Raw genomic sequence first — 19,803 nt, 5'->3', positions numbered from 1 at the left:
TTTTCCTAAGAATTGTTGCCTGAGAATTGTTGAAAAGACTGTCATCCCCAGATCATGTAAGGTTCTGGCAATTTTTCTTCTTGGTGTGGAGAACATTACTATTTTAGTTTCAAACTAAGTATTTACAGAAGAAACAAAGTTTTACTGAGGAAATGTATTCAACAATGGGCCCAAGCCCTCGTATGGAAGAACTCTCTGTCCTAGGCTGTCGGAAAAAAATTAAAGAATTTTGGCTTATGACTGAAAAAAACCAAAAACAAAAACAAAAAACCCACCTAAACTGCAAACCTATCCAGGGAGAGCAGTGGGCACACTAGGGGAAGGAAGAGCTGCTAGGAATTGTCTATGAGACAAGGCATAAGCGGGAGACTTTTGGAGCTTCTGAAGGAAGGCTCATTGTCAAGACAGAGCTTGTGGGAGGGTGTGTGTGTGTGTGTGTGTATGTGTGTGTAGGGGGAGGTTCACTATTGTTGTTGTTGTTGGGCTTTTTTTTTTTTTTTTTATAAGACAGGTCTCTCTGTGTAACCCTGGCTGTCCTGGAACTCACTGTGTAGTCCAGGCTGGCCTTGAACTCAGAAATCAGCTGCCTCTGCCTCCCCAGTGCTGGGATTAAATGCATGCACAACCACTGCCAGGTTTAAGACAAGGCTTTTCAAAAGCTATTTGCCTAAAAATGCAGCCAAGTACCAAGTCAGACACTCTCCTGTATGCTGGGGGCACAGCAAGGGCAAGGCATGTGGTGCTCTTACTTCTGGGGCTTATAACCCTGATCAAGGCAAGTAAAACAAGAACTAGAACAAGAAACTAACAAGAAAACAAGAACACTATACTCAGCTACATCAGTGTGAGATAAAACAGAACAGAGAGAGGATCAATGGTCCTCAGAATCTACAGGGTATAAGGAGAGCGCACGCACACACACACACACACACTTTCCTTGCCTCCCCTCACCCCCCCCCCCAGAATGTAAAAGGCCCCTTTTGCTGGTGATATGTAAATTGATAGTGGACTGTCAGACAATTAAGTGCTATAGTCAGCTTCATTTCAATCCTGGAGTAACAGAGGGAGGAGCACTTAGCAGATTCTCCATCCTCCCACCCCTAGACCTCCCACTCCATCCACCCCTGTGTAGCTACATACAGCTCTAGGAGCATCTGAAGAGCCAAAAATGTGTGTTCCAGGGACACGCTTGAGGCTGTGTCATGCTCACCACGTCTGGCAGGAATAAAAAAAGTAAAAAGCCATAGGAATAAAATAAGAAACAGAATACCCTTTCCTGATGATTGCCAGAGACAGGCAGTGTAGTTTTTAACTACCTCAGCCTTGTTAGGAGACAAATTTAGCACTTATTCTATAAAAACACTCAGCTCTGGGAACACTGAGTCACACTGAACTTTGACATCATCACACAAAGTGAAGTACTTCCGAAGAATAGAGCATGCTGTAACAGCAGAGTCCAACAACACAGGGTCCATTTTTGGCATTTTACAATTAGATGATTCAAGAAGGGCCCCAGTCATAAATACTACGTGAAAAGAACTTTAAATTCATAGGATCTCAACTTTGAACTCAAATATTAAAACAACAAACATCAGCAAAGATAAAAATAAAACATAACAACTACTACATTGTTTAACAGAAATAAGGTCCTTTGGTCTCAAAGCTTCCTTCTAGTGGCTTGGTGAGCAACTCTAGTCAGTCTGGGAAGGGCTGGAAGGGCCGCCTTTTTGGGTGGTAGGGCTGCTGCTTCTCATAACTTCTGAGCACAAGCAATGAAGCCCAGCAGGGGTTGCAATGGAGGCTTCGGAGGGGAGAGTAAACAGCCAGCCTATATGGTCCTCAGGAAGAAGTTGCTTGCACAGCCTGAGGCAGAACCCAGGCTTGAACTAGCTTGGCCTAAGAGAGGATGTCTCTGACTGCCCATATATGTGGGAGGTCCAGGCTACAGAAGGCCCTAGGTCTGGAAGGGAACAGACCAATGTCAGGTACCCTGCCAATGGTGTCACAGGTAGATTCAAGAACTACAGAGTTTTATGGGAAACACACCCCTGAAAAGAAAGAAATTAAGAGACACTTGTTCTTCAACAGTCTAGTCTCCAGTGGCTGGAGACTGGCTTGGAAATCGGCGATTTTAGGAAACCACTCATTCCATGAAGCTTCTCCCTAATTGACTTTCTTTACTATCCCTTTTCTGTTCCTTCCTCCCTTCCCTTCTCCTCCTTTTCCTCTCCCTTTCCTCCACACAGAATCACTATGTGGCCTGGGCTGGCATTGAACCTAGGGTCCTGTTGTCTTAACCCCCCTGAAATTACAAGCATGTCCTGCCACACCCAGAGGTTTGGTTGTGTGTGTGTTTTGTTTTTCCACTTTGCATGTGTTATTGTGGTGTGTGGGCACATGTGTGCAGAGGCACATGCATGTGGAAGTCCAAGGTTGATGTTAGGAGCCATCCTCAAACAATCTCCAGGCAGAGTCTCTTAAACAAAGCTAGAACTCACAGATATGGCTAGTTTTGTTAGACAGTATGTTCTAGGAATTGTGTCTCCACCTTCTAAGGCTAGAATTACAGATAGGCTGACTCACCCATATAGAATTTTTATGTGGATTTTAGGGGATCTGAACTCTATTTCTCACATTTGTGTGGCAAGTGCTTTAACTGCTGAGCCACCTTCCTGCCCACTTTTAGTTATTACAAAGAAATGCATATATGTTGCAAAAATTAAACATTTCAAAGTCAGTCATGGTTGTTTATGTCCATGACCCCAGCACTTGAGAGGTTGAAGAAAGGGGATCACCATGAGTCTGAGTCTATTCTAAACTTTATTATGGATTCCAGGTAATCATGAGGTACAAGTTCTTCCAAATAAAAATAACAAAAACCATCAACAAGATATAAATGGAATGTCTAAGTCTATTATAAAAGCCTTTTCCTTAGCCAAGCAGTGGTACCCACACCATAATCCCAGCAGTTGGGAGGCAGAGGCAGGCAGATTTCTGAGTTTGAGGCCAGTCTGGTCTACAAAGTGAGTTCCAGGGCAGCCGGGGCTGTTACATAGAGAAGCTTTGTCTTGAAAAATCAACAACAATAAAGTTTTATTTTGTCAGGCATGATGGTGCACACTTTTAATCCTATCATTCTAGGGGTAGAGGCACGCAGATCACTGAGTTCTAGGACAGTCCCAGGTATATAGAGATAAAGCTCAAGAAAAATTGTTCTTTGTAATACGCATATATGCATGTCTTTCTGCGTGTAAGCAACATGTGTGCAGGTGTTCAAGGAAGGTAGAAGAGGGCTTCCGATGCCCTGGAGTTGGGAGTCAGGCAGTTGTGAGCTGCCTGTTGTAGGTACTGGACACAGAACTCTGCTTGTCAGCAAGAGTATGTGCACTTAACTGCTAAGCCATCTTTCCAGCCCAATTTTATTTGTTTGTTGGTTTGGTTTGGTTTTTCAAGACGGGGTTTCTCTGTATTAACAGTCCTGGCTGTCCTGGGACTTACTCTATAGATCAGGCTGGCCTCGAATTTACAGAAATCTGCTTGCCTCTGCCTCCCTGAGTACTGGGCCTGTGCCACCACCGCCTGGCTAATACTATGTTTTTAAGCAGACTGATTTACAGCTGAGGACTGAGACATGCTTGTAGTACCAGCACTCTGGAGGCTGAGGCAGGAGGATTGTAAATACAAGGCCACCTACCTTCCTGATATCTCAGCACAGGCTGACTGAGCTCTTGCCACTGTCTTCACACATTTTCCTCTCTTAACTAAGGGTAACGTCTATACCCTAGTCATGAGTGGCCCAGAGTACTGGATTCTTGCCCACCTCCTACTGACCACCATCAGCCAGGGCCTCTAACTCTGAGGCTGGATAAGTCATCTTCAGATACTCTATGCTACTGCCCAGTCCAAATGTTCTGCAATTTGCCTTTCTAACAGATCAATTAACCATCAGCTGAAGTCATTGTTGGCAGAGTTAGAAGTTGTCATCGCTACTGTCAAAATCCGGGTCACAGAGCAAATTCTTCCCTCCCTTCTTACACGGAGGCGGCTCTGGTTTTTCAAGGCTGAGGTTACTGAACCAATTTATCTGTGGATCCCCCTGGGAACTGTTGGATAAGCTCTCATAGACTGGAGAGGAGTACTGGGTAGACTGTAGCATGCTCCCAGGTGTGGCCCTTGCTGTCTTTCTGGTCCTTACTGTTCTTTCCAGCACAGGATGGGCTGACTTTGTAGAGCTTCTTGGGGCCCGCAAACAGATGAGGGGCCCTTGTGGGCTAGAAACTGGAGTCTGGGAACGATGATGCCTTGAGACAAAAGCACAGGCTTTCCTTGGGGTTTGTTCTTGCTTTCTAGCTAGAAGCCTGCCTCTCTGTGATTTCCTGGGTTGCTGCTTCTTGCCTTTCCTCCCCTTTCCTCTGGTCCTGCCTTTCTGTTCAGTTGCTGACTGTTCAAACCGGTCAGAAGAATACATGGTTTGGGCATCATTTTGGAGGCAGACATTCTTCACTCTGTATTCAAACTTATTTAAGTCCAGCTGTGAGACTTCATGGGCAACTAGATCCTTGTCACCACTGGCCTTCTGGCTTGGGAGGCTAGAGCAGTGGTTACTGAGGCTTCTGGTGGTGATAACCCAGTTCTTACAGTAAGTCGGCATGGCCACGTTCTTCAAATGCTCACTTCCTCTATGGGGTCCACTTGTTGGCAATGCAGCCTTCTGAAAAACACCACTCTCTGCTCCTTCATCCCAGACACCAAACTCCCTAGGCCTCTGGGAACTCTTACTGGGATTCCCTGTAGGAGACGCCTGGGCCTCAGAGGTGCATTTTTCCTGCCCAGTAAAATGGAGGCTCTGGATCAGAGCTGGTGAAGTCTGAGAAGTGCTGTCTTTCAGATGTCCAATTACCTGAGATGCAGAGAGGAGTTTTTTCAGCTCTTCTAGGACACCAGGCACATTGAGCTGGCCCAGCTTCTCACAAAGCTGTTGGAAGTCCTTACTCTGCTGGGTAACTAAAACTTCAAGGTTTTTCAGGTCGGATTTCATCTCCAAAAACTCAGCATGTCTCTGAGAAAGGCAGTGAGAAAGAGGAGAATGATGGACACAATAAAATTTGAGAACAGATGTGGGTATGGTAGTTTATACCCTAATCCCAGCACTCAGATAGCTGAGTCAAGAGGACTAGCATGATGGGTCTGGAAAGATGGGTCAGTGATTAAGAGCAGAGGTTATAAGTACTCAGCAAGAGTACTCTTGAAGCCAGGTGGGTCTCTGTGTGTTCAAGGTCAGCCTGGTCTAGAAAACAAGATCCAAGACAGCCTCCAAAGCTACAGAGAGAAACCCTGTTTGGGGGGGGGGGCGGTAAGACCAAGAAAATAAAAAAGAGTACTCTTGTAGAGGACCCAGGTTCAGTTCCCATCACCCACATGATGGCTCACAACCATCTATAACTCCAGTTCCAGGGGAACTGGATGCCCTCTTCTGACTTCTGTGGGAACCAAGCACAAACATGGTACAGAAACATGTATGTAGCAAAGCACTTACATATAAAACATAAAATAATTTTAAAATATAAAATAAAATAAAAATTAGCATGTTCTGAGGCTAGTTTGAGCTACATAGTGATTTCTAAACAGCCTGGGCTACAGGAGAGAGACCCCCACCTCAAAATATAAAAACAAAAAAACTAAGAAAACCCAACCATTGGATAAGGCTTGACCCTCACAGAATAAGCATAGCTACACTGTGAGCAAGGCTGGGATATACATGCTGCCAGGGAACCCTGAGGACAGACTATATCTTGACTTACTGAAAAAAGAACCATCCTAGTTTCTGGTCTTGGATGAAAATTTCTCACATATTAAGTGTATTTCTTGGTCTTAGAGACAAAGATAAACGTACACATGGGCATGGCATGTGTCTGTAGTGTCAGCTACTCAGAAGGCTGAGGCAAGATCACTTGAGTCCAGCACCTCAAGATAACCCTGTGCAACAAGGCTAAGTAAAGCGAGAGCTTTATTTGTACTTACAGCTTCAGATCTCTTCTGTAGCTCAAGGATGGCCTGTTCCATGCTGCCTTTGTCTCGAACTGCCTCAAACATCAGGTCACGCTGGGCCTGTGCATTCTCTTGAACTAAATACAAAACAAGGACAGTTATTTTTTCCTAATAATTTTTCCCCGTAAGTACAAAGAGAAGCACCTATACCTTTCAGGATTATATAAAATATTTTGTGTGAAATGCCTGATGAAGAAAGAAACAAAAAAAATTAAACAAACCCATGACAAACTGGCAGGGTGGAACTGGCTCTGAAGACCAGGCGGGCCTCAGACTCACAGAGATTCCCCTGCCTCGCCTCCCAGCACTCCCTCACTTCACTTGACTGGGGCACTGGTAAGTGGGTTATCCTATCACAGTACACAAGGGAACCTCCCTCATTTGCCTCTGTTCTGAGCATTGCTTATTCTTGTGAAGGTAACAGTTCTAGTTCTAACACTTCTACACAGATGGACAGCTGTCCTGTGTTTAGCCCAGGTTGGAAATCAGTAGATAAACAGTGCAGTGCTTCTTTTCAGACAGATGGGAATTATTTTATAAGCCACACAAATCCATTGATTTTTGTAAAGCATGAGTAATTCATCCCTTGGCATGTGGATAAGCTGACTTGAATTAGTTCAAAATAAAAAATAAACAGAAATGCTAACAAGAACAGATGCACAATCATCTATATTTCTTAGAAAATTCTAGAAAAGTACTGTTTATAAGGGTGTTCATCTATATGTAAAACATTTCATTGGTGGGGGAGGGGATTTTACAAACCTTACACTATAACTGACACTGAGACCAAGGCTGATTCACTATCAAACAACTCTCACTGAAACCAAAGCAGTGAGAACAGCAGGTGACTGGAATATTTCTAAGTCCTAAGAAGGAGTGTGTCTATAGATGGCACAGCGGGCAAGCCATGTGAGACTAGGGAAGCCGCTGATTCATTTCAGGCATGAGGCGAGAAGGCTGGCAGAACTAGCATACCCTGAGACAGCAAGATTGCTGAGGAGTACTACGCAAAAGCCACCATGGGATCAAAGTGTTGGCATGGGCTGGAAAGATGGCTTAGTGGTTAAGAGCACTCCTGCTCTTCCCAAGGACCTGGGTTCAATTCCCAGCACTTATATATCCTGTTGGTTCACAGGGTCTGTAACTCCACTTCTAGAGAAATCCATCTACTTTCTAAAGTCTAAAATACCTAAGTGATGTTCTCTAATATATACTTTAAGAAATTATGTATATAGTGTTCTGCCTGCATGTATGCCTACATGCTAGAAGAGGGCACCACATCTCATTTTGAGATGGTTGAGAGCCACCATGTGGTTGCTGGGAATTGAATTTAGGACCTCTGGAAGAGCAGTCTGTGTTCTTACTTAACCTCTGAGCCATCTCTCCAGCCTCTAATATATACTTTTATATCTCATTTAGTAATTGCAGGCCAGCCAGGCCTACAGACAAACTTTTCTCAGAAAAAAAAAAATGCACAAAGGTTTACAAGTTGGTATGGTGACACATGCCTTTAATCCCAGCACTTGAGAAGCAGAGTTAGACAGATTTTTATGAGTTCCAGGCCAGCCTAGTAGTAAGTTAAAAGTCAGCCGGGGCTATGTAAAGAGATATCCTGTCACAAAACAAAATAAAAACAAACAAAAATAAGAGTGTTGTCACATAGCAGTGAGCTCCGTTATCCAGGCCTAATGTTCATCTAAAACAGAACCAGTATGGAACCACACCCTGGGGACCTGGCAAGGGTCAGAAGGGTCATATTCACGGCTCACTAGTGCCCTCTACTGATGTCATCAACTTTGAGACGCTAACAAAAATTCAAATAGAATCAAATAAAAATAAATGTGGGACACTCACATGTCTTGGCTATAGTCTCCAAAGAATCCAAAATAGATTGGCTTCTTGAACTGAGATTTTCCTCAGATTTTTCCACAGATGTCTGCAACTAAGAGACTCAAAATTAAGAAAGAAATTCACATGGGGACTAGAGAAATGATTCATGTTGGGGGTGCTGTCTGCTCTTCCAGAAGACTAGGGTTTGATTCCTAGCACCAACATGGTGGCTCATACCTGTCTACAACTCCAATTCCAGAGGATCCAGTGCCCTCTTCTGACCTCCAAGGGCACTGCACACATGTGGTATATAGACATACATGCAGGCAACACACCCACACACATGAAATAAACATAAATCTTAAAAAGACAAAAGCACCAGCTGCTGTCTTATTTCACTGACTTGGAGAATGGTTAGCTAATTATAAAATGGCAAACATGCTGTTGTTCTACATTAGCTGATGCCACTACAATGATTCCATTCCCAAGATAGACAATTCTCTGAAACTTAGCTCTGCCTACCTTGTGAATGACTTCTTGAAAATGAGAAACAAAGTTGTACAGCATCTCACTAAAGTTAAAAGAAAAAGGGGAGGTGAGAATAAATCTTTGTGCCATATTGAAATAGCATGCAACATCTGATTATGGCAGGTATTCATCTATCAGAGCATCAAACATTGCTTGATCAGAGTTGGAGATCAGAAAAGACTCAGTTGTCCAGCCAAAACTCAAACTTATTTCCAATGAAATCACATTTTTCTTCCTTCCATCCTGCTGCTTTTTTGTTTTCCTATTATTTTATGTGGGCATTTTGTCTGCACTGTGTGTCTCTGTGTATGACCCAAGGGGGGTCAGAAGAGGTTGTTGGATCTTCTAGAACCGGAGTTAAGGATGTTTCTGAAACACCATGCAGGTGCTGGGAACTGAGCCCAAGTCCTCTGCAAGAGCAACAAGTACAGGGCCATCTCTCCAGCTTTTCTTCCTGATTTTAGAAGCAGGTGGATTTCTGTGAGTTCAAGGCCAGCCTGGTCTATATAAGTTCCTGGCCAACTGTGGCTACATAGTGAGACTATGTTTAAAAACAACAAGCAAACAAACCAAGCACATACACAAATTGTTTTTTTGTTAATTACAAATTTTGTATTTGTTAGTCTAATTTGTTTCTTTTGTTGTTTTGTTTTGTTGTTTTTCGAGACAGAGTTTCTTTGTGGTTTTAGAGGCTGTCCTAGAACTAGCTTTTGTAGACTAGGCTGGTCTCGAACACACAGAGATCCGCCTGCTTCTGCCTCCTGAGTGCTGGGACTAAAGGTGTGTGCCACCACTGCCTGGCTGTTAGTCTAAATTTTTAAATGTACACTCATTTCATGTGTGTGCACACAATGTGAAGACTAGAGAAAAACTTGAGGGAGTAAGTGCTCTCCTTCAGCCATGGAGATTCTGGGAATTAAAGTCAGGTTGTCACTAAGTATTTTTATCTGCTGAGCTATCCATCAATTGGCTCCCTGCCTTTTTTTTTTTTATTACATTCATGGAGAGAAAGAGAGAGGTTGTGTGTACACTGTGGATGTGGAGGTCGGAGGACAACTTGTGAGAGTTAGTTCTCTCTTTTCACCATGTGGGATTAAAATCAAGTCATCAGGTCTTATGGCTGTTTCCTTTATTTTATGTGCATTGGTGTGAATGTGTCAGATTCCCCTGGAACTGGAGTTATAGACAGTTGTGAGCTGCCATGTGGGTGCTGGGAATTGATCGTAGATCCTCCAGAAGAGCAGTGCTTTTAACCACTGAGCCATCTCTCCAGCCCCAATATTTATATTTTTGTGTGTACGAGTATTAAGTCTGCATGTATGTATTTAGTGTACTATGTACTACCTGTGGAGACCATAAGACAGCATTGGATCCCTTGGAACTGGAGTTACACTTATGAGCTGTCATGAGTGCTGAGAACTGACCCTGGGTCAGTTTTGCTACAAGAGCAGCAAATATTTTTAACTGCTGAGCCATCTCTCCAGTCCCTCAGTCAGTGTTTTTAACACAGGATTACATATTAGTTCAGATTTGCCTGCAATTCCTGGTAATGCTCCTATCTCAGCTTCCTAAATGCCAAGAATTTGGGAGAAAACCACCATGTTTAGCTTCACATTTCATTTTTCTTGTTTGTTTTTACTTATTTGTGTGTGTATATTTGTATGTGTGGAGTCAGGTCTCTCTTTCTGCTATGTGGGTACTAGGGATTGAACTCAGATCATTCTTAGACCAGGCAGGAAGCACTAATTTGTTGGTCTTAGATGAGGAATATATTTTCTTTTCTTTTTTGAGGCCAGTCCGGTCTACAGAGCTAGTTCTGGGATAGCCAAGGCTGAACAGAGAACACCTGTCTCAAGGAAAAAAAATTGTTCATGTCCAGCTGTGCATGGTGACTCATTCCTTTAGTCCCAGTATTGGGGGATGAAGGAGTGGAAGGGCAATGAATGAATGTCTGGCAGTTCTGAGTTCTGAGTCAGCCTGGTCTATATAGTGAGACCCTGTCTCCAAAAAATAAAAATAAATAAAATAAAAAGGAGAAAATAAGTCTTAAAATAAGTCTTAAACATTGACTTAAGAATTCATATATTACACTGGGGGTGGCATACACCTTTAATCCCAGCACTTGGGAGGCAGAGACAGGTGGATCTCTGTGAGTTCAAGGCCAGCCTGGTCTACAGAGCAAGTTCCAGGATGGCCTCCAAAGCTACAGAGAAACCCTGTCTCAAAATCCCCTCAAGAAAACAAACAAACAAACAAACAAACAAAAAAAGAATTTATATATTACACTGGATTGAGAGTATCATTCAGTAGTAGAATACTTACCTAATGTTTGAGAAACCGAGAAACCCTATGTTCAATTACCATCATTACACAAGACAAAAATCATGTACCACAGACTCATCTAGCCTGGTGGTGGTGCATGCCTTTAATCCCAGCACTCAGGAAGCAGAGGCAGGCAGATGTCTGTGAGCTTGAGGCCAGTCTGCTCTACATAGTGAGTTCCAGGACAGCCAGGGCTACGTAGAGAAATCCTGTCTTGAAAAACCAAAATAATTGTAATAATAATAATATTGATGTCATTTAATATCCTATGCTAGATGATCTGAAAAGATAAAAATTAGAAGGTAGAAATTTAGCCAGAATCAATATAATATTAGTTGAATTTTACATATTTTAAAATATAGTTTTTGTTTTCCAGAGACAAAAAGTTACATTCAAATCTACAAGTCACACTAAGGAAAGCAAAAATTACTACTTAGGTATTAATGGCTCATACCTATAACCCTAGTACTTGAGAGGCTAAGGCACAGAATGATCAATACAAACTTGAAGCCAGTCTAGGCTACACACTGAGGTCCTGCCTCAAAGAAACAAAAGTATATTAGGAAAAAACTAAAAGGCAAGAGTTCAAGCATTAGGGATGCAGATCAGTGGGTAAGTACTTACTATGTAAGCATAAGGTTGTGAGTTCTATCCCAAGCACCCATGCAGGGTCTCAACAGGCAGCTAACCTTGCCTAATTAGTGAGCCCCAGGTCCAGGTCCTAGTGAGAGACCTTGCCTCAAAATCCAAGGCAGGGTGAGTGGGAAAACAGCTCAGTGGGTAGATTATTTGCTGTGGAAGCATAAGGACCTGAGGTTGGAGCACCAGCATGTACATAAAAGCCAGGCATGGTGATGCACATCCTAATCCAGTGCTGGGGAGACAGTAACAAGATTCATGGGACTTGCTAGTTAGCTAGTATAAGATGAATCCATGAGGTCAAAGTTCACTGAGACAAAAAATTAAGTGGAAAACAAAAAGGTGGAGAATGATTGAAGGAAACATCCAAAGTGCACCTCTGGTCTCCACAGACAGGGACGGACACACACACACACACACACACACACACACACACTTTGATGACCATTTTTAATTTTCATCTTGACACAATGTAGAGCCACCTGAGAAAGGAATCTCACTAAGAACTGTTCAGATTAAGTGAGTCTGTGAGTATATTCCTTGGTGATTGTCTTGATTACATTAACTGACATGGGAAGATTCAGCAGAAAAGTAGGTGGCACCATCCCTGGGTGTGGGTCCTGGGCTATATAAAAAGTTGAGGGCGTGCATGTATACACTCCTCTCTGCTCTCAAACTGCCGATGTGCTGTATCAGTTGCTTTAGTTCCTGCTGTTTTGACTTCTCTACAAAGATAGAATGCAACCTGAAATTGTGAGTCAAATGAACCCTCCTTTCTTAGGCTCTTTTGTCTGGGTATTTTATCATGGACAGCAACAGAAATGGAACTAATACACATACAAGCAATGTAAAGAAAAGGAAGAGTGCATTGCAGTTATTGTTTTGAGTCTGCAGTAGTCCAAACTGGCCTGCAAGGAGAACTCACTATGTTGCCAAAGATGACCTTGAACTCCTGATCCTCCTGCTTCTTCCTGTCTCCTAAAATCTGAGATTCCAGATGCACTTCCCCAATATCCAGCTTCCAAAGTTGTCTTGATTTTTCATTTAATATTTGTTTATTTTGTGGAGACAGAAAATAAACCTAGGGTTTTATCATGCAAGGTAAGCACTACTGCTGACAAAGATATGAAGGGTGCTACATGATACCCTTTAAAAACAAAACAAAAAAACCCAAGTTAATTTTTATCAATGTACAGGCACATTACCAAAAATAATGATGACCTGACCAGAGACAAAAGAAGGGAAGATTCTCCTCATGGTTTGTGACATCCAATTTCTTCTGCTTCCAAACATTGGAGCTCGTAAGTCAAACTTCAAACCTTAACAAGGAGCCATCTCTCTCCTTTAATTCATACAGAATTATATTATCAGCTTCCCTGGTTCTCTAGCTTGCGTTTGGCAGATTTATGGAATTTCCATAATAAATAATATTCTTTTTTAAAAATATTTATTTACCCTATATATACTGTTCTGCATGTACCCCTGCAGACCAGAAGACGGCACCAGATCTCATTATAGACCATGTGGTTGCTGGGAATTGAACTCAGGACCTCTGGGAAGAACAGCCAATGCTCTTAACCTCTGACCCATCTCTCCTGCCCATAAATTGTATTCTTTACCTTCCTCTGTCATTCACCCCATGTGTGTAATACTAATTATGTTTCCTTTGCACAGCCCTAATATATGCTAGCATAATAAAAGTTAATTATTTGATTATTGATAGTACATTTGTTTCTTTCATAAAACATTAGCTTTCTCATCCTCTTAAAAAATGTACCTGTCACATTTGTCTGTTGCCCTTCGTTTTTTCTCCTCAAACTGTTTCAAGAGTCCTTTTGATTTTCCAACTGGCAAAGGAAGAGAAAATAAACCTTCATCCTTTGTATCACCTCCAAACAGCTGGGGCTTTGTCTGGTATTTTGTGAAAATACTAGGTTCATTCTGTTAAATGAAAAAAAAAAAAATCAACATCAAATTCCACACACTATTCTCTGTACAATGCAGAATTTAATGATATTTAAGTACCAAACATATGGTTAAAAATAAAGCATGTAGCTTTTCTATTATTTGTATCTACAGGAAATTATAATAAAGTGACTTATTAGTGCAGAAATATTAAAATTTCAGCTAAAATGGTTCAAAACCAACTGAGTACATTTATAAGAAACAATAGAAAATCATTTACTCTGTCTCTGAGATGTGGTATTAAAGTTTCACATAAATATATTTAACTCAAATCACTATTTTTAGCTTCTGTTGAACATAATATCTGTTGATAACTTTCACAAGGCCTATAGCACAAGCTGCAGTATGAAGATCAATTTCCTGCATTTCTTACAAAAAAAAGTGTTCTAAACATTCATGAAGTGCATTTATTTATCCCTTTATATCACTAGCATACATTTTTTTGGTCTTGGCTTTTCTTTTCTTTTTTTTTAAATTTATGTGCATTGGTGTTTTGCCTGTGTGTCAGGTCGCCTGAAACTGGAATTACAGGTGGTTGTGAGTGGACATGTGATGCTGGCAATTGAACCTGGGTCCTCTGGAAGAGCAGTCAGTGCTCTTAACCACTGAGCAGTAGTCCTTGGTTTTAATTTATTGAGACAGGGTTTCACTGGGTAGTACCTGGCTGTCCTAGAACTAGCTCTGTAGCCTCCAACTCACAGAGATCCTCCTGCCTCTGCTTCCTAAGTGCCACACTGCCTAGCTTACCATCAATTTTTGTACAGATCATACGTATAATGCTTTATTAACCTAAAGCATTGAGCTAGCCTTACTTACTCACTGCAGTATTTGATATAGGCAAGTCTAAATATAAAATTAAATGCCATTCTTGAACAAAAAAAAAGTTAAAAGAGAAGACATGGTGGTACATGTCTTGAATCCCAGCACTCAGGAGGCAGAAGGATGGCCTTTGAAGGCAGCAGGCAAAAGCACTTTGGCCTAGGTACTGCCATTTTGACTTCAGATTCTATTTCACCTGTAAGGTGGAACAAAGTTCAAGTTCCCAGGCCTTGGAAGCTGAGAACTTTCCAATGGCTGACCAAGTCCTTAAACAATGAAAATGGTTTGTTATACCCTTTAGTTCTCTAAAACATTATGGCTGTTGCTAACAACAGAAAGAACAAATGAATCTGATTGGTTGGACTAAAAAGCTTCAATTTTGGGTTGACAATGATGGAACACACAAGGAAAGTCCCTAATCTTTGACTACATATTGGTGAAAATTGTAACTGTAACTTGGCAACAAATGTGTGTGGTTCTTGTGCTTATAAACACTGCCAGAAGGCTCCCAAGACCTTGTCTTGTAGCAATGATAGATCAGTGACCAAGTGACCCCCCCGAAGTGATTATTTATTAAAGTGTTTGGAACCCATATGTGTTGTCCTCATGGTGCACAATGGACTGGTGTAACAGCCTTGAGTTTTTTTTTAAAGATTTATTTATTATTTATACAGTGTTCTGGCATGTATGCCTGCAAGCCAAGACAGGGCACTGAACCTCATTGTAAATAGTTGTGAGCCATCATGTGGTTGCTAGGAATTGAACTCAGAACCTGAAGAAGAGTAGCCAGTGTTCTTAACCTCTGAGCCATCTCTCCAGCCCCCTAACCTTGAGTTTTAAGGTAGCCTGGGCTACACAATGAGTTCTTCATCAGTCTGGGTTACAGAGTATAAATGTCTAAGAAGGATTTAAAAAAAAAAGAAAAAAAAAAAAAAAGGCAAAATAGCAGTAACAAAATCCCAGACTCAAAAAGACAAATATCTCAAGTGCTCTTTCATAGGCAGATCTCAGAGGATTTTTTTGTTTTGTTTTGTTTCTGAGATAGGATCTGTGTAGCCTTGGCTGTCCTGGAACTTGCTCTGTAGACTAGGCTGACTTTGAACTCACAGAGACCTGCCTGCTTCTGCTTCCTCAGTTCTGAGATTGAAGGAAGGCATGCACCACCAATGCCAGACCAGATCCCAGTTTTTAATGCTTATCTATATGTATGTGTGGATGTGAGTGTGGGTATAGTCTATGAAACTAGAAAAGGAAAACTAGAAGGAAAAAGAATGTAGGAGTGGAGGACAATAGAAGAAATGGAACAAGAAAGTAGGAAAAGTGCAAAAAAAGTTGTAGGAGGGTGTACGGGGAGATAGAGAATGGAGGAGGAGGGAAGGATCAACAAGTTTTGCTTGATGTATTTTATGATCATTAAATATTTTTCAGTTTTATTTTTGAGGATTAATAGATATTTATGTATGAATAAAATTGTGATTATATTTATCCTTTTTGTTTGTTTTTGTTATTTCAAGACAGGGTTTTGGGCTGGAGAGATGGCTCAGCAGTTAAGAGCACTGGTTTATAAAAGGAGTTCCAGGATAGCCAAGGCTACATAGTGAGACCCTGACTCAAAAACAAAACAAAATAAAACAACATGTCATTAACCAAGCACTAATCCATTTAGGATAATAATCTTCAGAGTATAATTCTAAAGTATGTTCACATTCCAATAGAAAAATTCTCTTTTTAGTTTATCTCCATAAGAACTATGAAATAGGTGCAGAAGAGCTGGAGAGATGGCTCAGAGGTTAAAAGCAGTGGCTGTTCTTTCAGAGGACCTAAGTTCAATTTCTGGCAACCACATGGTGGCTCACAACCATCCATAATGAGGTCTGGTCCCTGTAGTGAGATATTCACCTTGTCTGCACCTGTGGCATAGACCACGCCCATGGGGGGATGGAGACAGGGCCTGCTGTGATCTGGGGGAACTAGTTCTGAGGAAGGGGCTCAGAGAACTCTATTGCTTGCAGCACGGGGACAGGAGCACTTCCGGAGGCATCCTTGGGACCAGGAACCTGCTGGTGTTCATCTGTCTATGTTGTGAGTTATTTCTCCCTGAATAAACATCTATTCGGCCTATTTGTTTCTCCTGATCCTTATTAAACATCAATAGGTCCCTCTTCTGGCCTGCAGGGCATACATGCAGGCAGAACACTGTATACATAATAAATAAATATTTTCCAGGTGGTGGTGGTACATGCCTCTAATTCCAGCACTCAGGGAGGCAGAGGCAGGTGGATCGCTGTGAGTTTTAGGCAAGCCTGGTCTACAGAATGAGCTCCTGGACTGGCATCATAGCTACTGAGAAACTCTGTCTCAGAAAAAAATATGTGCAAAGAAATTCCAGAAATCAGAGCTAAAATGGTGGCTTATCACCATAATCCCAAGAACCAGGAAGCTGAGACAGGAGGATGGGCCTTAGACTGGCCTACACAGCAAGATTCTGCCTCAAAAAGAAAATGTAACTAACTGGAAATCAAACTCACATCTACAGAATTCTGTTGTGTCTGTTTTGGATGTCTTGAGTAGGCACCAACATCCAAGGATGTAGATAGACTCTCTGAATTTTCTGGACAAAACTGAGATCCAAAGAGGAACTGGGAATCACTGGGAGAAGAACAATCAGCCTGATTACTATTCCAGTTAGATGGTTTAGTGATCCTGAAATGAAGCAAGAAAACATGAAGTAAACATTTACCCTGAACAAATGAAATCACAACTCAACAGCTACTATTTCAGAATGTTGGGAAGTGTACGTGTTTGCTTTGTTTTGTCGTTTTTTGGGACAGGTTCTTTCTATTATGTAGCTCTGGGCATGTGTGTTTTGACCTCTAAGTCCTCTATACACTGCCTCTATGACCTATAAAGAACCACAAGGAAATTATGAATGCCCCACATTTTGATTCTGACAGCTGGAGAATAATCAAATGAAAATTCAAACCATAGTATACCACCATCCTCTCAACACACAAATAATAAATGTAAAAAAGTAGAACTTTATTTAAAGTGAACTCTATTACATATAATTTTTGTGAATTTTAAACCTACATTATGACATATTTGTAACTGAGTGTTTGGAAAGTGAGGGAAGGGGAACAGGATTGGAGAGAGAAGGAAACATAACAATACAATACAATACAATACAAGAGACTGAGCTGGGTGTGGCTTTAACCCTACCACATGCCTTTAATCCCAGAAACTCAGAAGGCAGAGGCTGGCAGATCTCTGTGAGTTCAAGGCCAGATGATCTACAGAGTTACAGAATTGCCAGGGCTGTGTAGAAAGACCCTGCCTCAAAAAGCAAAACAAAATGAAACACCCATAAAGCCAGGCATGGTGGCTTCTGTGATTCCTGCAGTAATGCTGGCACTTAGGAGATGGGGGCAGCAATATAAGGAATTCAAAATCCAGCCTGTGCAATATGGGACCTTAACTCAGAAAATAAGAAATGGAGTGGGAGTGGTGCATATCTTTGATCACAACCCTAGGAGACAGAAAAAGGCAGATCTTTGTGAGTTTGAGGCCAACCTGGTCTACAAAGCAAGTTCCAGGACAGCCAGAGCTGTTACACAGAGAAACCCTGTCTCAAACAAAAAGCAACAACCAATCCTGCCCCATCCCACCCCCAATAAATGGGACAGGCAGGGTTACACACATCTTTAATCCCAGCACTCAGGAGGCAGAGGCAGACAGATCTTGGTCAGCTCAAGGCCAGCCTGGTTTACAAAGTGAGTTCTATGACAGCCAGGGCTGTTACACAAAGAAACTCTGTCTGGAAAAACCAAAAAACAAAAACAAAAAACAAAAAACAAAAAACAAAACAAAACAAAACAATAAGCTTATAATGGAGTAAGTGCTTCTATTTCTAAAATATTCTTTTTTTTTTTTCAAGACAGTGTTTCTCTGTGTAATTGGCTGTCCTGGAACTCACTCTGTAGACCAGGCTGGCCTCGAACTCACAGGGATCCACCTATTTCTGCCTCCCAAGTGCTGGGATTAAAGGTATGTACCACCAATGCCCAACCTGGCATAGGATTATATCTTAAAGCAATGATAGAAATGATGACAGAATTAAACAAAAGTACGTTTTCTCTACTCTGTATAAATAGAAGGCTTTCTCTGAGAAATAAAAAGAGTAGATTTTAAAATAATACTTAATTTTATGTGTATGAGTATTTTGCCTGCATGTATGTATATATACCATGTATCATGTCTTTAGTGTCCAAGGAGTTAAGGGCATCAGATCCCTTGGAACTGGAGTTAGAGATGGTTGTGAACCACTATATGGGTGCTGGAAACTGAACCTGGATTCTCTGCAAGAGCAGTACGTGCTCTTAACCAGTGCTATCACTCTAGCCCCTAGATTTGCCTTTTCTTTTCTTCTTTTTTAATCGGCAAGTTTCTTTGTGAAAGTGTTAGGAAGGAAAGACACTATCCAATGCTGAAGTCATGCAAAACAAAAACAAAAACAAAAAAACAACAAAAAACAAAAACAAACACACACACAAAACCAATTTAAATCCCTTTTCAGACATTCCCCATGATTTAGAAATGGTAGGTTAATTGTAGCCTGATGGAAACCCAGTCTAAAACCTCAGTGGACTGTAGACACAGGTCTTGCCAGTAGCTGGAGTGGCTCTTCAAAGAAACTACAAATTATATCACATAAACAGACATCTGAACACCACTGATTTTATTTCTTCCAAAAGCATTGCTTAATTCAGATCAGTTTCAAGATTTGGGGCTTTATATCTGTGTGAACCAGACTGAATGTTGTATACAATGCTGATATACACAGCTGTGTTGATACTACCTGTGGGTGTGTCTGTGTAATGTTCAAATGTATATTCGTGTGGGTGCAGGTGTACATGTGTGTATGAACAGCATCTGTACGGAAATCAGAGGGCAACACTGTCTGCTTGTCCTTAGGTGCCTTCCATCTTTTGTTGGAGACAAGGTCTCTCATTGGAACTTTGCCACATAGGCCACAGTGGCTGTCTCTAACTCCCATCTCATCATGGATGGGCTATCAGGCACATGTCACCGTGTCCAGCTTTTTACATAGGTTTGGGAATTCAAACTCAACTCTTCACGCTTGACAGATATACACTCTACCTTCAGCTATCTCCCTTGAACTGACATCACTTTTCCACTCACAAAATAATTGGGAGGAAAAAGACAAGCATAGAAAGGAGTAGCAGTAACAGAGAAGAAAAGCAGGGGCAATATGGATACCTGTAGCACTATTCAACAGCCACTCCAGCTATAGCAATGAGATTTTCTAGGAGATCAATAAAACCACAGGACTTAACTATCAAAGAAAATAACCAGGAAACTTACCCAGAGCTTGAAGGAATACTGAGCATCTCCTTGATATTCCAGACATTAAAATTCATTTTTATACTTCTATTAAAGAACAGAGAAATATTCAGAACATTAATACAGTACATTTCCAACTGTACTAATGACATGTAAGAACATTTCTGCAGTTTTGTTCTGATCCAATTGGTGAAAAATTCCACTACTTAATGTGCCGGAAAAAGGACTTTTTTTTGCTATCAAACTGCACTATGAGCCAGATGTGGTGGTTACACACACCTGTAACCTTAA

General features: G+C 41.4%; 1 protein-coding gene across 1 annotated transcript; it reads right to left on the bottom strand.

Annotated features, from left to right (window-relative positions):
- Positions 1–3,959: 3,959 nt before the first annotated feature.
- Iho1 (interactor of HORMAD1 1) lies at positions 3,960–19,595 on the bottom strand. Its single transcript, XM_051173743.1, has 7 exons — positions 19,534–19,595; positions 16,680–16,854; positions 13,145–13,308; positions 8,401–8,449; positions 7,903–7,990; positions 6,022–6,125; positions 3,960–5,059 (listed from the first exon to the last, which is right to left on the bottom strand). The coding sequence occupies exons 1-7, from the start codon at positions 19,587–19,589 to the stop codon at positions 3,971–3,973; spliced, it is 1,725 nt and encodes a 574-aa protein (XP_051029700.1). The 5' UTR covers positions 19,590–19,595; the 3' UTR covers positions 3,960–3,970.
- Between the last annotated feature and the right edge of the window lie 208 nt (positions 19,596–19,803).

This window comes from Phodopus roborovskii, unplaced genomic scaffold (assembly GCF_943737965.1).
Source record: "Phodopus roborovskii unplaced genomic scaffold, PHOROB, whole genome shotgun sequence".
NCBI classification, from domain to species: Eukaryota; Metazoa; Chordata; class Mammalia; order Rodentia; family Cricetidae; genus Phodopus; species Phodopus roborovskii.
This window is presented reverse-complemented; position numbering and strand designations above follow the sequence as displayed.